Here is a 24,387-nt window from a genome sequence, read left to right as displayed (position 1 = left end):
TGAATATAGGGGGTATGATTAAGAAGTTTGCAGATGATACTAAAATCGGCTGTGTGGTTGATACTGAAGAAGGAAGCTGTAGACTGCAGGAAGATATCAATAAATTGGTCAGGTGGGCAAAACAGTGACAAATGGAATTCAATCCGGAGAAGTGTGAGGTAATGCATTTGGGGAGGGCTAACAAGGAAAGGGGATACACATTAAATGGTAGGACACTGAGTAGTGTAGAGGAACAAAGGGACTTTGGAGTGCATGTTCACAGATCTCTGAAGGTAGCAGGCCAGGTAGATAAGGTGGTTAAGAAGGCATATGGAATGCTTGCCTTTATTGGCCGTGGCATAGAATACAAGAGCAGGGAGGTTATGCTTCAACTGTATAAAACACTAGTTAGGCCTCAGCTAGAGTACTGCGTGCAGTTCTGGTCACCACATTACAGGAAAGATGTGATTGCACTAGAGAGGGTACAGAGGAGATTTACAAGGATGTTGCTGGGAGTAGAGAATCTTAGCTATGAGGAAAGACTGGATAGGCTGGGTCTGTTTTCCTTGGAACAGAGGAGGCTGAGGTGTATAATTGAGGTGTATAAAATTATGAGGGGCATAAAGTGGATAGAAAGGACCTATTTCCCTTAGCAGAGGGGTCAAAAACCAGGGGGCACAGATTTAAAGTAATTCGGGGAAAGTTTAGAGTGGATTTGAGGGGAAATGTCTTCACCCAGAGGGTTGTGGGGGTCTGGAACTCACTGCCTGAAAGGGTGGTAGAGGCAGAAACCCTAACCACATTTAAAAAGTACTTGAATGTGCACTTGGGATGCTCTAACCTGCAGGGCTACGGACCAAGAGCTGGGGAGCGGGATTAGGCTGGATCGCTCTTTGTTGGCCGGCGCGGACACGATGGGCCAAAATGGCCTCCTTCCGTGCTGTAACTTTCTATGATTCTGTGATTCCAGTGGGCCTGCAGCGGAAGGGCTGGAAAATAGACCAGGACCTGGATCTTCCGAGTCATGGTCTTATGCTAGGGGTTCATGTGGCCTTTGTTGGGAAAAGAGCTTGCAACCACCCAAACGCCCACTGGTCAGAAGGGGCAGGAACTCCGTGCACTGGGAGTTCCCGTATCCCTGACCTCACAGAGGCCTAGCCCATCTTTGAAGGACCTCCATGGTCATATAGTCTGTCTCTGGATTCACATGTAAGGATGGCCACTTGACTGAGGAACCAGAGGGTGCCTGGCAGCTGTGGAAATGTACTCCAACCAGAGCCAGTACCTCCAGGAGGTGAGAGGAGAACACTGGCGGAGGATGGAAAAAGGGGTGATGGTCAGCACAGTGCAGGACCCCTGTTCTTCACAGTTTCACTCAGCTTACAACTGCATCATGCAATGTTCCAGCACTGGAGCCGGTCAGTAGAAGTGAGGTAAAGAGATCCGGATCACTAGAGTGGCCAATAGACCAGCCGACGCGCCCAAAGACTTCACCTCAGTGTTAGGAAGAGAAAAGCAGAGCTTGTAGCTGAGATTGGAACGCTTACAACATCCACACATGTTGTACTTACAGCTGGGAGAGTCGCAGTGTTCTGAAAGGCTGCCAGGACAGGCTGATGAGCCGATTACCCGAGAGGTTACTGCAAATTCAAGAGGAAAGGAAATACATTATTAATTACTTTCAGTTGAATGTATTTGAGGGTCCAACGTCAGAGACCTCGCTGTATTCAGAGCTACCTGAGGCGGCAACCGCTGAACAAACGCACGCGTCCATTCGTTATATTCACACTTCGACCAGTGAGTGGGGGCTTGCTGCATTCAACCAGCTCAATGGGGGCTCCTGCCCCACCAGGAGAGTGCAAATATAACCAGAGTGATACCCACCCCCAAAGCTGCCCAACATCTCCCAAAGGCAGGCAGTTACAGAGGATGCTGAATCTTTGAGTTCATTTTCTTTTAGTTGATTCTGTTTCCATAAATCAGAGAGAATGCAGAGCCGGGCAGGTATTGGAATCGGTGGGGTTGGGCAGGAGCAAGGCACCCTGTTCAGAAGATTAAGGGGGGAAAAATTGGATTGCTTTGCGCCTCTCGTTAGCACCCGGGCAAAGCAACTAGCGCCCAGGCGCGGTGCTGCCCATGCCTCCCATGAAATTCAGCGGGAGGTTAGCGGCGGCGCTAACCGGTAGTGCCCCGCGGTGCTGCACCACCGGCGATGACGTCATCGTCGTGCGCAGCACCCCGCTCGTGCCCCGGCCGTGATCTTCGGGAGCGCCCCCTGACTTACCGGCGGACGCTATGCACGACGGGGTCAGGGGGGCGTACCTGCGGCCGGGGAGGCGCAATTTAAAGGCGAGGTGCGGGGCGGCCATTTTTGTTGCTGGCCGCCTGCCAGCACCTGCCTGCGCTCCCGTCCCCGACCTCCTGAATGCCCCACCCCCCCACCGCAGGGTGCCGGCTGTGCGCCGTGAGCCCGGCACTTCTCTTGAGTGCCGGGCTCTTTTGCCGGCACTCCTGATCCCTGGTGGCCCAGCTGAGCCCCGGGTTGCGCTGCGCAAGGCCCCTCCCCTTTAAGAAGGGGAGGAAGGCCTGCAATACCGTGGCGTGACGTGCTGCAGTGTCACGTAGCACTGCGATATTGACTCACAGCACCACAAGAGGGATGCAGGGCGCTTCCAGTAACACCCCGCTTCCCTCTTGGGGCACAACCACTCAATTTCCGGCGTGGGAGTGCTAATTTTTCCGGGGCACTAAAAGTAGCACCCCGGCAAAGTTAATGCCCCAAATGGGGCACTACTCAATTTTTAGCCCTAAGTGCACTCTCTGATTAAAGTGTGTCAATAAATAGCTGGGAATCAAAGAGGGAGCCTCGCCAGTGATTGACGTTATCAAATATTCAACATTAAAGGCAGCCGCCTTTTCCACTTCAGAGACTTGAGTACAAAAATCCAGGCTGACACTCCAGTGCAGTGCTGAGGGAGTGCTGCACTGTCGGAGGTGCCGTCTTTCGGATGAGACGTTAAACCGAGGCCCCGTCTGCTCTCTCGGGTGGATGTAAAGGATCCCATGGAACTATTTCGAAGACGAGCCGGGGAGTTCTCCCCGGTGTCCTGGCCAATATTTATCCCTCAATCAACATCACTAAAACAGATTATCTGGTCGTTATCACATTGCTGTTTGTGGGAGCTTGCTGTGTGCAAATTGGCTGCCGCGTTTCCCACATTACAACAGTGACTCCACTTCAAAAGTACTTCATTGGCTGTAAAGCGCTTTGGGACGTCCTGAGGTCATGAAAGGCGCTATAGAAATGCAAGTCTTTCTTGCGAGTCGGTGATGGCTGAATCCATTCCGTCAAAGGGGGGCTGGGCTGAGAGGAATGAATTGCATGCACAGCGGGATTGGTCAGCTAGCGGCCAGGGCTTATTGCGAGCGGACAGCTTGATGTCCCAGCATGCTGATACGGGCTGGCAGCAAACTCTGAAGCAAAGAACCCCACCGCCACGGAATTATTTCATATGGGGTCAACAACCCTAATCCCCAGCCCTCCTGGCCAGGGTCTGTGAGGGAGCACAGTGCCGCTCCAGTTGCCAGTGTATTTTTAGAACGCCACCCTGCGGTGCCACAGTGGGACGTTCAGCAAATACGTGGCGGCTCATTCAACATCTGAAAGAGACGGCGGGGATCACTTTTCAAGTGGGTCCCTTCATCAGAATTGATCAAATCGAGTTGAAGGGTCCTTGCTCTGAACTTTTAACTATCCTCTTCTGAAGCTGACAGGTCTGCTAAATATTTCCAGCGTTTTCCGGACCAGCCAAGACCTGGTTGTATTGTGTTTGCACAGTCTGTGCAGCAGGTGCTCAGATTCTTGAAGGGGATCTCCACTTCACGATAAAGTGTTTGGGAAACATCACCCTGTCAGGACTGATCGAAACAGCAATTGAGGCTCAGAGAGAGGCGTTTCACGGCACAGCTCGCACCCCCTCAGAAGCAACTGGTTTCTGTTTTTGTATTCAGTTGATTCTATTGTTACACCGATGGTCAGGTCACGTGTCCTGTACATGTGACCGACGTTCCCAGTACCTCCAGCAGGAATTGCTGATCCCAGCACTGAGCTCCCACAGAAACCTCCAGACATTCAGCCGGCGTCTGCGCCTCAATTATTACTGACAAAGATCTTTATTCAAATGGAATTAAAATTCTCTTTGTTTAGTGAAAACGTTGTCTCACCACAGATCAGCATCCGCTACTGTAAATTCACAAACCAGTGCCCTCTATTGCCCCACCTCGAGACACTGCCCTCTACTGTGCACCAACAGAAACATAGAAACATAGAAGATAGGAGCAGGAGTGGGCCATTCGGCCCCTCGAGCCTGCTCCGCCATTCAATGAGATCATGGCTGATCATCCAAATTCAGTACCCTGTCCCTGCTTTCTCCCCATACCCCTTGATCCCTTTAGCCTTAAGAAATATATCCAACTCCTTCTTGAATATATTTAATGAATTGGCCTCTACTGCCTTCTGTGGTAGAGAATTCCACAGGTTCACCACTCTCTGGGTGAAGAAATTCCTCCTCATTTCTGTCCTAAATGGCATACCCCTTATCCTTAGACTGTGACCCCTGGTTCTGGACTCCCCGACCATCGGGAACATCCTTCCTGCATCTAGTCTGTCCAGTCCTGTCAGAATTTTATAAGTTTCAATGAGATCCCCTCTCATTCTTCTAAACTCCAGCGAGTACAAGCCCAATCGATCCAACCTCTCCTCATATGTCATTCCTGCCATCCCAGGTATCAGCCTGGTGAATCTTTGCTGAAATCCTTCCATGGCAAGAACATCCTTCCTCAGGTAAGGCGACCAAAACTGCACACAATACTCAAGATATGGTCTCACCAAGGCCCTGTACAACTACAGCAAGACATCCTTGTTCCTGTACTCAAACCCTCTCGCTACGAAGGCCAACATACTATTTGCCTTCTTAACCGCCTGCTGCACCTGCATGCTTACCTTCAGCGACTGGTGCACAAGGACACCCAGGTCTCATTGCACGTCCCCTTCTCCCAATCTATTGCCATTCAGATAATAATCTGCCTTCCTGTTTTTGCCACCAAAGTGGATAACCTCACATTTATCCACGTTATATTGCATCTGCCATGCTTCTGCCCAATCACCCAACCTGTCCAAATCATTCTGGAGTTTCTCGGCATCCTCCTCACAGCACACATGCCCACCCAGCTTTGTGTCGTCTGCAAATTTGGAGCTATTACATCTAGTTCCCTCGTCTAGATCATTAATATATATTGTGAATAGCTGGGGGTCCAAGGACCGATCCCTGTGGTACCCCACTAGTCACTGCCTGCCACTCGGAAAAAGACCCATTTATTCCAACTCTTTGCTTTCTGTCTGCCAGCCAGTTCTCCATCCAAGTCAATACCTTGCCCCCAATCCCATGTGCCTTAACTTTACACGCTAATCTCTTATGCGGGACCTTATCGAAAGCTTTCTGAAAGTCCAAATATATCACATCCACTGGTTCTCTCTTATCTATTTTACCAGTTACATCCTCAAAAAATTCCAGTAGATTAGTCAAGCACGATTTACCTTTTGTAAATCCATGTTGACTTTGTCCGATCCTGTCACTGTTTTCCAAGTGCTCTGCTATTACATCTTTTATAATGGACTCTAGCATTTTCCCCACTACCGATGTCAGGCTTACCGGTCTGTAATTCCCCGTTTTCTCCCTACCACCTTTTTTGAATAGTAGAGGGTGCTGTTCACAGAACAGCACCCTCTACTGTAAATTTACAGAACAGTGCCCTCTATTGCCCCATATTGGGGCAGTGCCCTCTACAGAACAGTGCCCTCTATTGCCCCACACTGGGGCAGTGCCCTCTACAGAACAGTGCCCTCTATTGCCCCACACTGGGGCAGTGCCCTCTACAGAACAGTGCCCTCTATTGCCCCACATTGGGACAATGCCCTCTATAGACCAGTGCCCTCTATTGCCCCACCTCGAGACACCGCCCTCTACTGTGCATCCACAGAACAGCACCCTCTACTGTAAATTTACAGAACAATGCCCTCTATTGCCCCATATTGGGGCCGTGCCCTCTACAGAACTGTGCCCTCTATTGCCCCATATTGGGGCAGTGCCCGCTACAGAACAGTGCCCTCTATTGCCCCACCTCGAGACACCGCCCTCTACTGTGCATCCACAGAACAGCGTCCTTTACTCCACCCACAAATGGCGCCCTCTACTGCCCCATCAACAGAACAGAGCTCCTCTGCTGTACACCCACAGAACAAAATAATCATGTTGGGTTATAATATTTTTACGTGGGACAGAGTAGGCAAGAGAGGAGGAAGAGGTCATAAAATATGGTTAGAGACCAGAATTAAAAATGGCCTGTTACATTAGTGGAGGCACGACAGACCCCCTAATTGTGGGAGTGAAATGGAAGAAGAAATGTGTAGACAGATCAGGAAGGTGAGTAGGAATAACAGAATTATTGTTTGATGAGGTTTTTATTAGCCATTCACTGATTGGGACAGGGAGTGAGTAAACCGAGAAAGGCAAATAGAATTCCCAAAATTACTCCTTCCTTGGGCAGTAGGTCCTGACACCTAAAAAGGGAGAAATGTTGCGAGATCCAGTTATGAGGAGTGAAATAGATCAAATAGAGAAGATAAGTGTGGGTGTAATGACCATAATATTATAAGGTTTAAGGTTCAATAAGAAAGGAACGAAGTAGAAACACAAGAGCAGGTTTTGGAAGTTGAGTCATGGGCCAGCTGAAGTGAGGTGGAAAGAGAAATTGGCACAAGGACGACAGATCGACAATGGGACATTATTAAAAAGGAGATTGCACAGTTGCGGAATAAGCATATACCTTAAAAAAAGAGGCTACCTTCAAGCTTCAGGAGGCCGTGGATAAATAATGACGTTGGAAACCAACTAAAATTGAAGAAAAGGGCATATGTGGTGTATAGATAAGATAAAAATAATAAAAAGAGAGAATACAAGAAAATGAGGAAAGAGGTTAAGAGATAAGGAAAGCAAGGGGGAGTACGAGGAGAGAATCTCAAAAAGGACAGTATTCTACAAATGTATCAGTAAAAATAGAATTGTTAAATGTGAGGCGGAACCCTTGGGAGGAGAGCAAAGTGAGTTAGCAGAGGATAAATGGAATTTGCCGGGAATACTTAACCAGTACCTTGCTTCAGTGTTTACAGAAATAAAGATACTGGCGAAGAATGATTACAACCAGAAAGTTAAGCTACAGAAGAACAAAGTACCTGGACCTGATGGGATGTATCCAAAAAAATCCTCAGGTAAATGTGGGAAAAAAGAACGGAGGTCCCAGACATTATATTTCAGGGTTGTATTGAGAGTGGGTGTGTGTTAGAGAACTACAAAATGACCATTTTCAAAAAGGACAAAGCTAATCCAAGTAATTACAGGCCAATTAGTTTAACATCTTGTATTAGGGAAAAGTTCAGAACTTTCAATTGAAGATGAAATTACTAAATAATCTAGATGAAGAACATAATTGGAAGCCTGATAGAGTTCTTTGAAGAGGTGACAGATATGGTGGATGGGGGACATGCAGTGGATGTGATTTACATGGATTTTCAGAAAGATTTTGACACGGTGCCACACAAAAGTCTATCGGAGAAGATTAAGGGGTACGGAATTAGGGAAGAGCAGCAAATTGGCTTAAAATCTTAGGGGGAAAAATTGGGTCGCGCCCTCTCTGGGGCGCTAACTTTGCCGGGGCACTACTTTTAGCACCCCCGCGCCCAAAATTCACCGGTAGCACCCCAAGAGGTAGGCGGGGCGCTACTGGAAGAGCCCCTCCTCCCTCTTGGGGCGCTGCGAATGAATATCGCGGCACGTCGCGCCGCGTTAATGCAGGCCTTCCTCCCCTTATTAAAGGGGCCACCAGGGGTCGGAGTGCCGGCAGAAAAGCAGTCAAGAGGAGTCCGGCGGTAAGTCAGGGGGCGCTACCAAAGATCCGGTGCGCGAGCGGGGTGCTGTGCATGGCGATGACATCACGGCCGGCGGCGCAACGCTGCAGGGCGGTAACGGTTACTGCCGCCGCTAACCTCCCGCTCAATTTCGCGGGAGGCATTGGCGGCGCCATGCCCAGGCGCTAGTCGCTTTGCACCCCGTTAGCGCCCTCGCTAACTGGAGGCGCAAATCGACCGAAATTTTCCCCCTTAGAGTGGTTGGAAGTGGGTAGCAGTGTCACACTGGGTACTGATCTGGCACCACTTCTGTTCCATGCGTTCACTGATGATTTGTCTATAAAGTTAGAGGCTGTGACGTCCACATTTGCAGCTGATGCTACAGTAGGAGGCATAGTAAATAATTCTGAGGACCAAAGAAAGCTGCTAAGGGATATTGATTAAGATGCATAAAGTGGCAGATGGAATTCAATGTCCATAAGTGTGAGGTGGTACATTTTGGTAAATAAAAGTAATAATTATACTTTGAATGGGGGAAAGTTGGAAGATGTGGAAGAGCAGAGGGATTTGGGGTTCAGGATCACAAGACATTAAAAGTAGCACCTCAAGTGGATAAGGCCATAAAAAAAAACTAATAGAATACTGGTTTATGGCTAAAGACAGAATATAAAAGTCAAGATGCAATGGTGAATCTAAATAACACTTTAGTAAGAACATATTTTGAGCACAGCATGCAGATTTGGATTCGCACTATAGGAAGGATGTTGAAGCAATCGAGAGGATACAATAGAGATTGACTGGGGTACATGGTGAAGCAATAGGGAGGATACAGCACAGATTGACTGGGGTACATGGTGAAGCAATAGGGAGGATACAGCACAGATTGACTGGGGTACATGGTGAAGCAATAGGGAGGATACAGCACAGATTGACTGGGGTACATGGTGAAGCAATAGGGAGGATACAGCACAGATTGACTGGGGTACATGGTGAAGCAATAGGGAGGATACAGCACAGATTGACTGGGGTACATGGTGAAGCAATAGGGAGGATACAGCACAGATTGACTGGGGTACACGGTGAAGCAATAGGGAGGATGCAGCACAGATTGACTGGGGTACATGGTGAAGCAATAGGGAGGATACAGCACAGATTGACTGGGGTACATGGTGAAGCAATAGGGAGGATACAGCACAGATTGACTGGGGTACATGGTGAAGCAATAGGGAGGATACAGCACAGATTGACTGGGGTACATGGTGAAGCAATAGGGAGGATACAGCACAGATTGACTGGGGTACATGGTGAAGCAATAGGGAGGATACAGCACAGATTGACCAGGATGCTGTCCAGTATGAGGAGAAGCAAATGCAAAGAGGAACTTGGAAAAATTAGGGTTGCTTTTTTTGGATTACTGTGCGATTTATAGACGCATTAATATTATGAAGCGATGGGACAGAGTAGATAGAAACAGACTGTTTCCAGTGTTTGACTGGTCTAGAATGAGGGAACATAGATATAAGATGAAGTGCAAGAGACTTAGGACAGAGAGCAAGAGAAAATCTTTTTTACACAGAGGGTCTGAGACTGGAATGAACTGTAGTGTTGGTGATTGGAGCAGAGGCCATGTCAACTTTTAAGAATAGGTTAGATAGATGGTTGAAGGAAAGGGTGATAAAGGGATATGGGAACAGGATGGAACATAGGATTAGGATTACTGCTCGTGTGGAGGATAAACACCATCGCGGACTGGGGGAGCTGAACAGCCCAGTTCCGTGTTGTAATGTCTTTCGTAATTCTATTAACAGCACCCTCTACTGCCCCAACCACAAACAGTGCCCTGCATTGTCCCCCACAGAACAATATCCTCTACTGCCCATGTAAAGAACAGTACTCCCTAGTGCCCCACCCACAGAAAGGTACCCTCTACCACCCACTCTCAGAGCAGCACATTGTATGGTGGGACTTGAACCCACAACCTACTGACTCCGAGGTGAGAGTGCTGCCCACTGAGCCAGGCTCAGAGGGTAGCACACTCGCCTCTGAGTCAGAAGGTTGTGGGTTCAAGTCCCACTCCATGAACTTGAGCACAAAAGCTAGGCTGACACTCCAGTGCAGTGCTGAGGGAGTGCTGCACTGTCGGAGGTGCCGTCTTTCAGATGAGATGTTAAACCATCTGCCCTCTCAGGTGGATGTAAAAGATCCCATGGCACTATTTCAAGGAAGAGCAGGGGAGTTTTGCCCGGTGTCCTCAACCTACACGAAAGCAGCTGGTCTAGTCATTATCACATTGTTGTTTGTGGGACCTTGCTGTGCGCAAATTGGCTGCTGTGTTTCCTCCATTACAACAGTGACTTCACTTTAGAAAGTACTGCATTAGCTGTAAGTCGCTTCAGGATGTCTTGAGGTCATGAAAAGCGTGATATAAATGCAAGTCTATTTTCTTTCTTTATACACAGAGCAGCACTGTCTACTGTACACTTACTCTCCTCCCCCACCCACAGAAGTGTCTCTACTGCCCCACCCATGGAACAGTGTCTCTACTGTCCCACCCACAGTACACTCACTGAATGGCGCCCTCTCCTCCCCCACTCACAGAACAGTGCCTTCTACTGCCTACCCACAGAACAGCACTCACTACTGTCCCATCACAGAACACCCTCCATTGTACACCCAAGGAACAGAACCCTCGACTGCCCAAACCACAGAATAGCTCGGATCAGATATCTGATGACCAAATCTGCCACAGCCCGTTTACTTGGTTCCAAGTTTCAATCCCAGGTATGTTGTGTTTGAGCCACAACTTCCAATAGGATCTATTTATCACCTCACCACAAAGGATCATAATCACCAGATCACGAATTGGTTGTTACTAACTGACAACCATGAGTTTGGGGAGCCATTGATAGGCGGGCAGCATGAACCAGGAATTATTTACAGTGGCGCAGCAAGTAGCATAACACGCCGTAAGATGCGAGAGTCCTCCTCACTACCGCATGTACACAACACACCCCAGTTAATGGTGGTTCCACCAGTTGGGAGGTGCGGAGCTTCAGGTACATCTGCTTGCCCCACTACAACCTGACCGTGGGAGGCATCGCGCCCTGGCTATTGGAGCACATGTTCTCTTGCTTAGCCTCCTGGTAACACCTTCCAACGGTGGTCCCTAGTCTCAGAGTTTCATCAGTTACACGATGGCCATCTGCCTTCATCACCACCTCCCAGTGAGTAAAGGAACTAATTGAAGGGGAAGATCTAAACGTGAGTAATTTATATCCTTATTTAAAGGAAATATCCAAGTCAATAGAAGCCACCAGTCACCTTAATGTTCCAGATGACCAAATCCTGCGCTGGGCATTTAACTTAATCACCATTAGCTACTTAATCCAGTACTGCTATGATGCTGACTCAGAGATGGATCGGTGGAGGTTGGCGCCCATTATCCCTGCAGTCACTTCCACTTTTTTTGCCACAAACGGCCTTGGACCTCATATATGAGGAAGAAGCAACTCTTCTGAGGAGTTCTGAACCATAAAGGAGAACAGCGCCCTGTATTGTTCCACTCCCAGAACAGCACCTCCCATTGTTGTACCACCTATGATGCCTTGCCTCCTACTGCCCCAATATAGAGCTCACAGAGTGTATAGCTCATGGAACAACAAACCACATAACACCCAGCAATTTCAATCCCTAGAATCTGTGGTAAAATTCCTATATTCCTGACAGTTTCAGATATTAAGCCATTACTAATGTCTGATATTTACTGTACCACACAAACAGCCTGCACGGCTGTACAGAATAAACCCCTTCCTTAGAGCTGTGGATTAAATGCTAATTTTCTAAATGATTTCAGTTGATGTTGGAGTCCCAGGCAGGTGTGAAAAGTGACTGACTGAGCAAACACAAGGTGACAGTAATGAAAGCAGAGGTCAGTAACAGATAGAGGCGGGACAGTGGGTTTCAAGACTGTCCATTTATCAATCTGGCTCAGTTCCTCTGACAGATGGAGGCGAGTCTCCTCTCTCTCTGATGAGGATGACTGGTACAGTCCCTCTCTGCTTTTATCTGCAGTACCTGGGCTTCAGTCCAACGGAGACAGATGCAGTGACAGTCTCCACTCTCTCTGTGGGGGGATCTAGCTGGCCTCAGGGACCTTGGCTGAGATCCAATACATTCACAGGATGAAACGCTCTTCTCTCTGACACCTGGGGAGGGTGCCAAGGGGAAATGAGTTCAGGTTGTCTCAGGTGAGGTCCCGGGGACCGATACACTGCATAAAACCAGCCGTAATAGAATAATCAACCTGCACCAATTGAGCAATCAGTTAGACAAGAGTGGCTGGTGCTGAATGGAAATGTCCTGGTGAAGGTTTTCTGTTAAAATGCAGAGCTCTTTATTTGGAAACTGCCTCAACGCGGGCTAAACCCAGCCTGGCACAACCTGATAGGGGCAGCATGGGCAGAGTGAGCGTGGATAGTCAGACAGACACAAGCACACAGAGAGGAACACATTAAGACATGCCCACACACGACACACGAAAAGACAGCTACACACACTGACGGAGAAGGAAGGCCAGATTCATTTGGAGACAGACGGATATAGATGGATACACACACACACAATCACTAGCAACACAGGCAGAGACACACGTACATAGACAGACAATAAGTTTTATCGATATAATGTTCCTGAGCTGTATGAGGGGGAGTGGTGGTCAGCACGCAGGAAAGAGGAGGAATTAAAGAGGGACTGGAGAATCAGTTGGAGAGATGGGTTTTTAGGAGATTTTTGAAAATAGGGAGAGTGGTAGCAAAGTGATTCAAGCAGAGAATTGCAGCGGGCTAGAGCACAGTAACAGATGCACACACACATACACACTCACAAAGACACACACCCACAATCACACACATGAAGTCAGACACACACAGAAACGCACACACTTAGACACAAAGGCACACACAGACACATACAGACAGACATAAAGACACTCACATAGACTGACGCACACAGACACACGCCTGCATACAGACAAGAGAGAGAGAAACAGACATGCATACAGAGAGACAGACAGACAGACGCACACACACACTCGCACAGACTAATGATGGAACCTACAGTTAGCTTTGAGTGAGATTCTTATTAATGAGCTCTTGCCTGCTGGGAGGAGGGTTTGAAGATTTCCACAGTGTGACTGGTGGTTTCTATTGACTTGGATATTTCCTTTAAATACTCACATTTAGATTTTCCTCTTCAATCAGTCGCCTTTTTACAGAGCTCCATTTGGATACTAACCCTCATCAACACTCAGACCTTCCTCTCAGTAGTGTCCGCTGTGCTTTGTGCAAAGTGTAACATGGACCTTGTATATTCGTGACCCCTTAACTGCGAGCAGGTAAAACAAGGCTGAACTAACCAGATTTGGTGCATGTTTACTTACAGTAAAACTCTCCTGGGTCACTCCAGCAGTCACAGATTCTCAGGAGGCCCATTATCCCTTGAGTTCTGAATCTTTGACAGTAAATCTACACCCAACCCTTGCAAAATCTGTATCAATGGAAGAAGCTGTGTCGTGGAAAGGCTGCAATGAGTGTGGTACAGCCCCCCCCCCCGAGTGTGGTACAGCCCCCCCCCCCGAGTGTGGTACAGCCCCCCCCCCCGAGTGTGGTACAGCCCCCCCCCCCCCGAGTGTGGTACAGCCCCCCCCCCCGAGTGTGGTAGAGCCCCCCCCCCGAGTGTGGTACAGCCCCCCCCCCCGAGTGTGGTACAGCCCCCCCTGACTGTGCAAACCCCCCCTGAGTGTGGAAAAGCCCTGTACCAAGTGTGTAACACTCCACGCTATTGGTGGCATAACCCCACTGATGGTGATTAGTCCCTGGATTATTAATGGTACATCCCTGCACGAATAAAACCTCACACTACATGTGGAGCAGCACAGTGCTGTGTGCAATGGCCCCACACTATTAGTGGTACAATAAGGTACAACACCCACACTAAGTGTGCAGTAGTCCTGCACTATTAGTGTAACACACCTGCACTGCTAGTGTAAAGAAAGACTTGCATTTATATAGCACCTCTCACAATCACCGGATGTCCCAAAGCACTTTACAGCCAATGAAGTACTTTTTGGAGTGTAGTCACTGTTGTAATGTAGGGAACGCGGCAGCCAATTTGCGCACAGCAAGCTCCCACAAACAGCAATTTGATAATGACCAGATAATCTGTTTAAGGGATTGAAGGATAACTATTGGCCAGGACACCGGGGATAACTCCCCTGCTCTTCTTTGAAATAGTGCCATGGGATCTTTTACGTCCACCTGAGTGAGCAGACGGGGCCTGGGTTTAACGTCTCATCTGAAAGACGACACCTCCGACAGTGCAGCGCTCCCTCAGTACTGAAGCATTGCTTATTAACATCTGATACCTTGCGTATTATACTCTGCCATTATCCAGCTTTTATGGGCACAATGATTCGGATTTTCACTACAAACAGTTTTCACTATCCGAGGGTTTCATTATAAGCAGGTAACATTACATCTGAGCTCAGCGCTTATTAAGGATGTCAGATAATGTGGTAGTGAGCCGTACATACTCCAGAGGTCCCAGGGTTCTGTGTCAGTCTGTGCTGAGTTAGCTGGGCTCAGATGGGATGGCAGTAGAGGTGTTACAATTGGCTTCTGCGTCAAATGGCTGGGCGGGGTGGGGCGGGGTGGGGGCTGGTGGAGGAGAATCAGCCAGGGCTCCCGCTTCTGGGTTACCCGAGCCCCGGGAAACCTGGCCCAGAGCCTGATTTAAATATTATAATTCCTTACCCGCCTCTCGGGAGCAGGTTACTTGCTCGACCCTCAACCTGGCCTGGTTAAGCCGGAAGTAGGCACATTCGTAGCGGGTTTCCCGTTTTTAAGCATAGTGGTTATGTTACTGGACTAGTAATCCAGAGGCCTGGACTAATGATCCGGAGACATGAGTTCAAATCCCACCACTGCCAGCTGCCGGGCGGGAAACGGAGAAAAAAAATTCAAATGAGATCCTGCTGTTAAATTCAGAAGGACCTCTGCGTTGTTCCTCTTTCCGGTAAAAGTTGCCCCCACTCTCTCCCTTCCTCCCCATAAATATCAGGGCCTGTATCTAACCTGCGCTGCACCTGATGAAAAAATTTAAATGAAGTGGCTCGTGAGGAGGTAACTTACCCAGTTATACCTGAGGGATGAACAGCCACTGTAGAACACAGACCTCCTTACTGTCTTGAGTATAAGCACCACTTATCATAGAATGATCGAATTTTACAGAAGATAATTCGGCCCATTGCGCCTGTACCAGCGCTCTGAAACAAGCCTCCAATATTAACAACTTGCATTTATATAGCGCCTTTAACGTAGTAAAACATCCCAAGGCGTTTCACAGAAGTGTTATCGAACAAAATTTGACACCGAGCCACATAAGGCAGTTTGAGGGCAGGTGACCAAAAGTTTGGTCAAAGAGGCAGGTTTTAAGGAGCGTCTTAAAGTAGAGTGAGGTAGAGAGGCGGAGAGATTTAGGGAGGGAATTCCAATGTTTAGGGCCTTGGCAGCTGAAGGCACGGCCGCTAATTTATATTCTTATGCAACTCCACGCACCCAATATCCATTGCTTTTCATTTATCAATACACTCCATTATTTCCTCAAAGAACTCTAATAAGTTTGTCAGACACATCTCGCTGTTTACAGTGCTGGCTATCCTTAATTAACCCATATGTTTCTAGGTGAGTATTCATTTTATTCCATATTAAGGCCTCTAGAAACTTACCCACTACTGACGTTAGGCTGACCTTCCTGGTTTGTATACTAGTGTTGTATCAGTGTGAGTATGCACTGGTGTTATATGAGTGTGAATTTGCACTAGTTTTGAATCAGTGTGAACGTACACTAGTGTTCTATCAGTGTGAATGTGCCCAGTGTTGTAGGAGTACACTTACCTGGTTTGTCCCTTTGAACTGAAGTGTCGCACTGGCACACTGCCAGTCTACTGGCACACTGAGAGTGGTGATAAAATAACATGCCACCAAGAGCCAAGTGAACCAGTGCCGGCACCAAGAACGAACCCTACACTTTACACAGGAAGAGACCGCCTGCACGTTGGGAAGAGTACAACCCAACCCAAGAGCAGAACATTCCAAGTTTCAGGAATACAAAGAGTGAGGAAAGGCTCAGGGAGTTTTCTTTTAAAGAAGGAGACTTCAATTTGATCTGATTCAAGTTTACAAGGTGAGGAAAAGGACAGACAAAAGCGAACCGGGCAAAGGGTTTCAAATCTCAGGAATTACAAGACAAAAATGAGGAAGGCAGGAAGACGAGGGAAGTGAGCAGAACTTTTTCACCCAAGGACTTTGTGGAATACATTATCGGTGGAAGACACTGAAGCTGACAGTATAAATAGGTTCGTCAATCGGATATGTTTCTAGGGATTGAAGAGATTGGGAGACATTGTGAGAAGGTTTGGGTTGATCTATGAAAATGAGACGAGATTGTCTAATTGCTTTTTCCTGTTACTAAAAATTCTTCTGCTCTTAAACGATCCAAAAACAATGACAAAAATAAAGGATTAAATCTGCTCAGGAATGAATAATGAATCAGGCTTGTCAATTATTAAAGGCGTACTTTAATTCTGTAATAACTCTTCCATGTCACAGAAGCAATAGTGAGCTGAGTGACATTTAAATCAATCCCTTTCATTCCCTTTTATTGCTTCTCATTATTTTCTGTGCCACGTGTTTCTAGTTAAGCTGGTGGCTGGACACCACTCGTCCTTCCTGCCCTGTCCATATGCCCCTTTGATCAGCCATGACCCCAGCTGTGTGTCTCTGCACTGAAACCTTACGTCCAACACCCCCATCTTCTCATCCATATTGGGGGGTGGACGTGTGCTGGGGGACATCAAGTGCACTGACCCTTCTTAAGAACAAGCGGGGGGGTGGCAAGAACGCGGACAGGATATTGTCCTTGTACTTATTAAAAATGTATTGAGCTGAAATACCTGACTGATGTTTAACAGGAAAAAGGAATTAACAGCAGCAGAAGATGCAGCATCTCACATCAAAGCAAATCTACGACCGTCTATAAATTCAGAGCATTTCAAAATCTATTTTCAGTTATTACCAGTGTGAAGAAAGTCTCTGCATCCTCTCCCAAGGAGAGGCCCCGTGCAGTCTAATGAAGCTGCCCTGTTCTGTATTCCCCTTTAGACTGCTGCATAAAAAGGGCAGCAGCCCAGCTAATGAGTAGGAAAATGTGTCCATTGAACCCGGACGCTTTGTTAATCCATACATGGGTCTAGGGCTCAGGGCAAAGGGTGCTCAGAAGCTGGCCTTAGTGTCAGAACAGAGCACAATTGTGGCCGAGACGTTAATCTGTCAGGGGGAAGGTGACTGACATGAATCAGTCGTTCATGAAAGAAAGACTTATGAAATAATACTGAGTGGCCTGCGGGTGGCGCTGTCCAGGGAGAGTCTAAATACTCGGGCATGGGCCCAGCTTGCACAGGACATTCTTAACAGGAACTAGTGAAGGACACAACTAGACCTCCATGTTGTAAAACAGTTGATTAAAGCTTTGTTTAACGCTTAGACCAAGTGCCTAGTAGTTTTCTTACGTCAGTGACCACAGGCATAAGCGCTGGAAGGGGATGAGTGGGATGCGACTCCACCAAAAATCTTTTGGCACAGGTTATGTCATTCTCTTCCTTCCTCCAAATTCTAGAATCACCTCAAGTGTCCTTCCCTTCCTCTTGATGTGTGGCTGCACCTTTGAAGATGATGACGACCCTGGTCATGTGTCATGCTGACTGCTCCTCACATGAGCTGAAATTTGCGCTGTTTCTAAATACAAAAAGCAAATCAGCAATTTCTTTTTTGGCCAAAGAAGCCTCATTGTGTTTGATATTTAATTGACAGCCACATTCCTGTGCTTGCTGTGCAACAGGAACTGGGAACAGGCCGAGTGATGGATCCACCTGACTCTAGAGCCAGCCTTCCATAAAAGAAAGAGAGAAAGAGAGAAAGAAAGAAAAGGGAAGGAAATAACAACAACTTGTATTTAACGTAGTAAAACGTCCCAAGGTGCTGCACAGGATTATTTTAAGACAAAAAATTTAACCCCGATCCACATAAGGATAAATTAGGGCAGGTGACCAAAAGCTTGGTCAAAGAGGTAAGTTTTAAGGAGCATCTTAAAGGAAGAAAGAGAGGTAGAGCGGCGGAGAGGTTTAGGCAGGGAATTCCAGAGCTTAGGACCTCGGCAACAGAAGGCACGGCCACCAATGGTTGAGCGATTATAATCAGGGATGCTCAAGAGGGCAGAATTAGAGGAGCGCAGATATCTCGGGGGGTTGTGGGGCTGAAGGAGATTACAGAGATAGGGAGGGGCGAGGCCACGGAGGGATTTGAAAACAAGGATGAGAATTTTGAAATCGAGGCACTGCTTAACTGGGAGCCAGTGTAGGTCAGTGAGCACAGGGGGTGATGGGTGAACGGGACTTGGTGCGAGTTAGGACATGGGCAGCCGAGCTTTGGATGACCTCAAGTTTACATAGGGTGGAATGTGGGAGGCTGGCCAGGTGTGCGTTGGAATAGTCAAGTCTAGAGGTAACAAAGACATGGATGAGGGTTTCAGCAGTGAGGCAAGGGTGGAGACGGGCGATGTTACGGAGGTGGAAGTAGGCGGTCTTTGTTATGCTGCAGATATGTGGTCGGAAGCTCATTTTAGGGTCAAATATGACACCAAGGTTGTGAACAGTGTGTTTCAGCCTCAGACAGATGTTGGGGAGAGGGATGGAGTCAGTGGCTAGGGAACGGAGTTTGTGGCTGGGACCGAAAACAATGGCTTCGGTTTTCCCAATATTTAATTGGAGAAAATTTTTGCTCATCGAGAACTGTATGTCGGACAAGCAGTCTGACACTTTAGACACTGTGGAGGGGTCGAGAGAAGTGGTAGTGAGGTAGAGCTGGGTGTCATCAGCGTACATGTGGAAACTGACGCTGTGTTTTCGGATGATGTCGCCAAGGGGCAACATGTAGATGAGAAATAGGAGGGGGCCAAGGATAGATCCTTGGGGGACCCCAGAGGTAACGATGCGGGAGCGGGAAGAGAAGCTGTTGCAGGTGATTCTCTGGTTACGATTAGATAGACAAGAATGGAACCAGGCGAGTGCAGTCCCACCCAGCTGGACGACAGTGGAGAGGCGTTGGAGAAGGATGGAGTGGTCAACCATGTCAAAGACTGCAGACAAGTCAAGAAGGACAAGGAGGGATTGTTTACCTTTGTCACAGCCACAAAGGATGTCAAAAGAAGGAAGGAAAGAAGGAAGGAAGGAAATGAAAGAAAAAAAGAAGTAATAAGATAGATGACCAGATAAGCTGTTTTTAGTTCTGTAGGATATTTGACTATCCCTGCACCTATGCCTTAAACCTCCAGTCCCATTCTTAGCCAGATATTTCTCCAGCTCCTTTTTTACAGGAGTTGATTGTTTTAACCTCAGTTGCTTTTGCAGTGAGTCTGATCCACATTCCCTGCTCTGTGGGGAACGGGCATTCTTCTAACACGCAGCTAGCTGTATCCTTCTTTTGTGTTTGAAGCTTTCAATTCTTTGATCAGTCTCACATATTATTATCTTTTGGGTGTTCAGAGAGAACATAAGCTGCTAACAAAAAAAAAACATAAAATAAAAATCCTTCCAATGTCGGTTACAAAGCGCTCGAGCACTTTGCGACTATTTTTTTTTACTGAGCTCACTTGAGTGAGTCACTTAGGAAGCTACAAATAAACCTTCACTTTTAATGATGTTCAGGACATATGTGCCACTGCTGACAGGCAGAGCAAGTCAGGAATCAGAAACAGAACGAGCGTTTCTATACCTCTGCTAGGAGCAGGAGGCTGAGTCATTAAGGGGAGACAGGCTAAATCATCTTTCAAAGTCGTGTCTGATCTGAGCTCAGGCAGCTGCAGTGGCCGAGGATCTTAGAAGTCACAATCCTGTCAAGGCTCTACCATTTAGTGCCCGTCTCATCTTACTACCCTACGCTTAAAAGGTGACTGTCATTTTAAAGGTTACATTTCATGTTCCAATGCTTTATCTTCTGGGTACTTTTCAAGTATAGTCACAAACCGCTGAGGTAGAATGGGAGAAACCTGAACTCGTACTGGCAGAGACCCTGCTCAAAGTGTTCTAGTTGTCGACAGACAGGGATATAACATAATAGGAAATAAGAAACCGTTCTGGGGGTCTTTGAATCAGACATTCTGTTGCCCAGAGGGTGATATGAATGCATGCCCCCCGATTCTCTCCTGGTGGCTTGCTGTCTTCCACAGGTGTCATCCTCCATGGACAAAGTGGATGTTCTACATATATTATTACTTAATTAACCTTCATTTAAAAGGAAATCTCCCCTGTTCAGATCCCACCAACCCCCACTTGTTTTTTTTTATTGAGGAACCTGAGTGAAGGGTCAAGGCCCACAGAGCAGGACACCACCCGGGTTGGAAAAAAGTAGGAAAGAAGATCAGGAAAGTAGGTGGCAGCAAGCTTGGGTTTTAACAGCCTGTAGATTATAGAAGGAAGCGAAGACCAAAGCAGGCAAGGAGCTACATAGCTCTCAGGTCTAGGAAACAAATTCGAGTAAGGGGGGGTATGATGAATCTTTGCTGCCGGAGAGAGGAAGATTGCATGGGGCGTGGTATTTGGAGCTTAGAAGAAACAAGACGGAAACGTTCAGAGGATCACTGACCATCGTAATAATATTAATAAAACAGAACAAGAAAGGCTGCAGCAGAAAACCTTTCCTCTGTCATCTAGTCCAACATGCTGCCAACACAGGCCTATAGCCTAATACCTCATGCTAAATGTGAGTGTCTATTATTATGCTTTTATTAATAATTAGGAGATTAATATAGCAACAATATCATTCTGCTCACGCATTCTGGCCATTACCAAACCAGCCTGAGATAGTAATGAGGCCCTCAGGGCCAGTAACAACAACAGTGCCCGAGTACAATTGCATTACAATCATTATCTCAGGCCGGTGTGTAATTTGCTCTCCTCCATCATTGCTTTGTTGAACTAGACAAGAGAGTCTGGATTCCTTTTTTAAGATGACAGAATTCACTTGAATTTCCTGCTGCTTTGTCAATGGGACCCTTAATCCCAGGTTTCAGATTCAGTAAGAGCTGGAATCACCTCTCTTCTCTCTTAGGCAGTCCCTCGGAACCGAGGATGACTTGCTTCCACATTAGTGGAATCACCTCCAAGACAATGGCCCAGGCAATTTTTTCAGTGACTGAGTGGTCCGTGGTTGAAGTAGTCACTGCCCTTTAACACCTCGGACAAATCATCAGTAACGCCCTAACTATTAGTACTCAGCATGTCGAAGAGCCTGAAATACTTGCATTCAGACAAAAGAGATGAAGATACCAACCCATCAGCACTGACATTTTGGGATAATACACTGAGGTGACATATGCACTCATACTGAAATCAGATACTTATTGGTGTAGGGAATATATTGTTTCAGATTTTATATTGGCAAAGTTAAAAAAAATAAGGAATTAAAGCACAGAAATATTTGTGGTGAGATTAACACCAATAAAGAATTTAACGAATTCAACTAGTCTTAGTCGTCCAGAACAAGTCAGATAATGCCTCACTGGTCAATACTCAAATGGCATTGAACCATAAGGGTCGATTTTAACTCAGGGTGGGAGTCGTGTGTGTGTGTGTGGGGGGGGGGTGGGGTGGGGCTTAGGGATAGGGGTGGGGTGGGGGGGGTGGCAGAGGGCAAGGCAGGCGGCAAATAGTCCAGACCTCTGCTGTGTGTGGCCTTGGAGATGTTAATTCCTGGGCCTCATCTGCACAGTCTCCCTGCAGCAAAACATTCCATGCTCCAACAACTCCTTATGTAAAGATCTTCCTCCTAACCTCTTTCTTCACTTTCTTAGTGATCATTTTAAATTGAACGCCCTTCGTCACTGACTCCCCAGCCAGATAAAATAGTCTTTTCCTCTTCACTCTATCATAGTTTGGAAACCCTCAATTAAATCTCAATTCAGCCTTATTTGCTCCAGTGGAAGTCGTAATAGCATCTCAAATCTGTCCTCATAACTATAGTTTCCTATTCCCGACATTATCCTGGTAAGTCTATGCTGAATGCTTTCTATGGCTTTAATGTACTTGCTAGAACGGGATGTCTAGAGCTGTACATAGTTCTCTAACTATGGTGCGATCAGGTGCCCTTGTGCCAGGATGACCGGTATCTCCACACCAATTAAACCTAGTCAACAAAAGGCACTTTCAATGCTCCTGCTCACTTTTACTGTTAGGTTCACAAAGACAAAATCATACTTGTCATAGACCCCATGCCTCTCCACCCTGCAGGTCTGCCCCTGATCTGAAACATTTGGTTTTATAAGCCCCTTGCTTGTTTTACTAGATCAGGGACACGTGTGATGATATATTGGGAGCCTACCTGGCCACCATCATCCACACCCCATGGTTCAAGTACCCAAAAATTAAGGGGTAACCAATATTTTGTATAAACCTATTGTTACTTCTTTATTCTTGTAACCTGTGCCCCTATTTATAGAACCTATCCTGTTAATAATGTGTTTACTTCAGAAAGGAGAGAACTGGGCTTGCCTGTGATGCGCTCATGCTGAATAACCTGCCACCTAGAAGGACAAGGACAGCAGGCGCATGGGAACACCACCAGCTCCAAGTTCCCCTCCAAGTCACACACCATCCTGACTTGGAAGTATATCGTCATTCCTTCATCGTCGCTGGGTCAAAATCCTGGAACTCCCTCCCTAACAGCACTGTGGGAGTACCTTCACCACACGGACTGCAGTGGTTCAAGAAGGCAGCTCACCACCACCTTCTCAAGGGCAACCACAGATGGGCAATAAATGCTGGCCTTGCCAGCGATGCCCACATGCCATGAACGAATAAAAAAAAACCTTGGCATGGTTTTGAATGGCTATCATAGAAACATAGAAACATAGAAGATAGGAGCAGGAGTAGGCCATTCGGCCCCTCAAGCCTGTTCCGCCATTTAATGAGATCATGGCTGATCATCCAAATTCAGTACCCTGTCCCTGCTTTCTCCCCATATCCCTTGATCCCTTTAGCCTTAAGAAATATATCTAACTCCTTCTTGAATACATTTAATGAATTGGCCTCCACTGCCTTCTGTGGTAGAGAATTCCACAGGTTCACCACTCTCTGGGTGAAGAAATTCCTCCTCATCTCAGTCCTAAATGGCTTACCCCTTATCCTTAGACTGTGACCCCTGGTTCTGGACTCCCCTGCCATCGGGAACATCATTCCTGCATCTAGTCTGTCTAGTCCTGTTAGAATTTTATAAGTTTCAATGAGATCCCCTCTCATTCTTCTAAACTCTAGCAAATACAAGCCCAATCGACCCAATCTCTCTTCGTACATCATTCCTGCCATCCCAGGTATCAGTCTGGTGAATCTTCGCTGCACTCCCTCCATGGCAAGAACATCCTTCCTCAGATAAGGCAACCAAAACTGCACACAATACTCAAGGTATCAGCCTATATGGAACCATACCCCAACGAGAACCAGCACCTTCAAGAGGGGATGGGGAAAACATGAAAATTAAGAAGAAAATCAGAAAGGCAGAGTGCTGTCTCACCTGCAAACTGTCTCATTGCAGTGGCTCAGGGCCTGCAGATACAGGCTGAGGATCAGGCCTACTTCTAACAGCCAACTGTTCCACAATGAGTAACCAAACCTACTGAAGTCAGCAAGTGCCCGCAGGCAAGGGGACAGTGAGTCAGGCGATGGAGAAATAACATTAAACCTGCTTCAGAATGGCAACATATGAACATACGAAGATACCTCCATTTACTCCCTATGAGGAGAGATTGAGTAGATTGGGCCTATGCTCTCTGGGGTTTAGAAGAATGAGAAGTGATCTAATTGAAACATATAGGGGGCAAAATTCCCCTCGCCTACGCCTCTGGTGTGAAATTCTGCGGGAGGTTTGCGGCGCCGCTACTGGGTATCGCCCCGATCTTCTGCCCCCGGAGATCATGACATCATCTCCGGGCGCAGTGCCCCGGTAGCGCCTCGGGAGAAAAATTCCCCCTCGCGCCCCGCAGCAGCGCCGGGCGATGTTACCGACTGCTGCAGGGGTCGCGAACACTGAGGCCGGCCGCTCGCGGGGCACCATTTAAAGGCGCGGTGGCCGGCCGACATGAAAAATATCTTCTGAGCACCGGAGGTGGGCTGAATGCCGCGATCGGTCAGCCCGGCACTCAGCTTGAGTGTCGGGCTGATCGTGCGGCACTCCCGCACCCCGGTGCTCCAGCAGATGCCAAAAAAATGCGGAGCTCGCAGCGGGGAGACCTTCCCTTTAATGCAGGGAAGAGCCCCTGCAACGCAGCAGCGCCACGCGTGG

General features: G+C 47.5%; 1 protein-coding gene across 2 annotated transcripts in view; it reads right to left on the bottom strand.

Annotated features, from left to right (window-relative positions):
* LOC147100008 (NT-3 growth factor receptor-like) overlaps positions 1–24,387 on the bottom strand; it is a 945,826-nt gene that overhangs the window by 406,212 nt on the left and 515,227 nt on the right. For both annotated transcript variants that reach the window (XM_085968572.1, XM_085968573.1), the window contains exon 4: positions 1,551–1,619. In XM_085968572.1, the coding sequence (XP_085824698.1) occupies positions 1,551–1,619 (69 nt within the window). The remainder of the gene's footprint in view (positions 1–1,550; positions 1,620–24,387) is intronic.

This window comes from Somniosus microcephalus, chromosome 27 (genome assembly GCF_052327205.1).
Source record: "Somniosus microcephalus isolate GS21.2 chromosome 27, FLI_Smic_1.0, whole genome shotgun sequence".
Classification (NCBI taxonomy): Eukaryota; Metazoa; Chordata; class Chondrichthyes; order Squaliformes; family Somniosidae; genus Somniosus; species Somniosus microcephalus.
The sequence above is the reverse complement of the archived record's forward strand: the minus strand, read 5'-3'. Positions and strand labels throughout refer to the sequence as shown.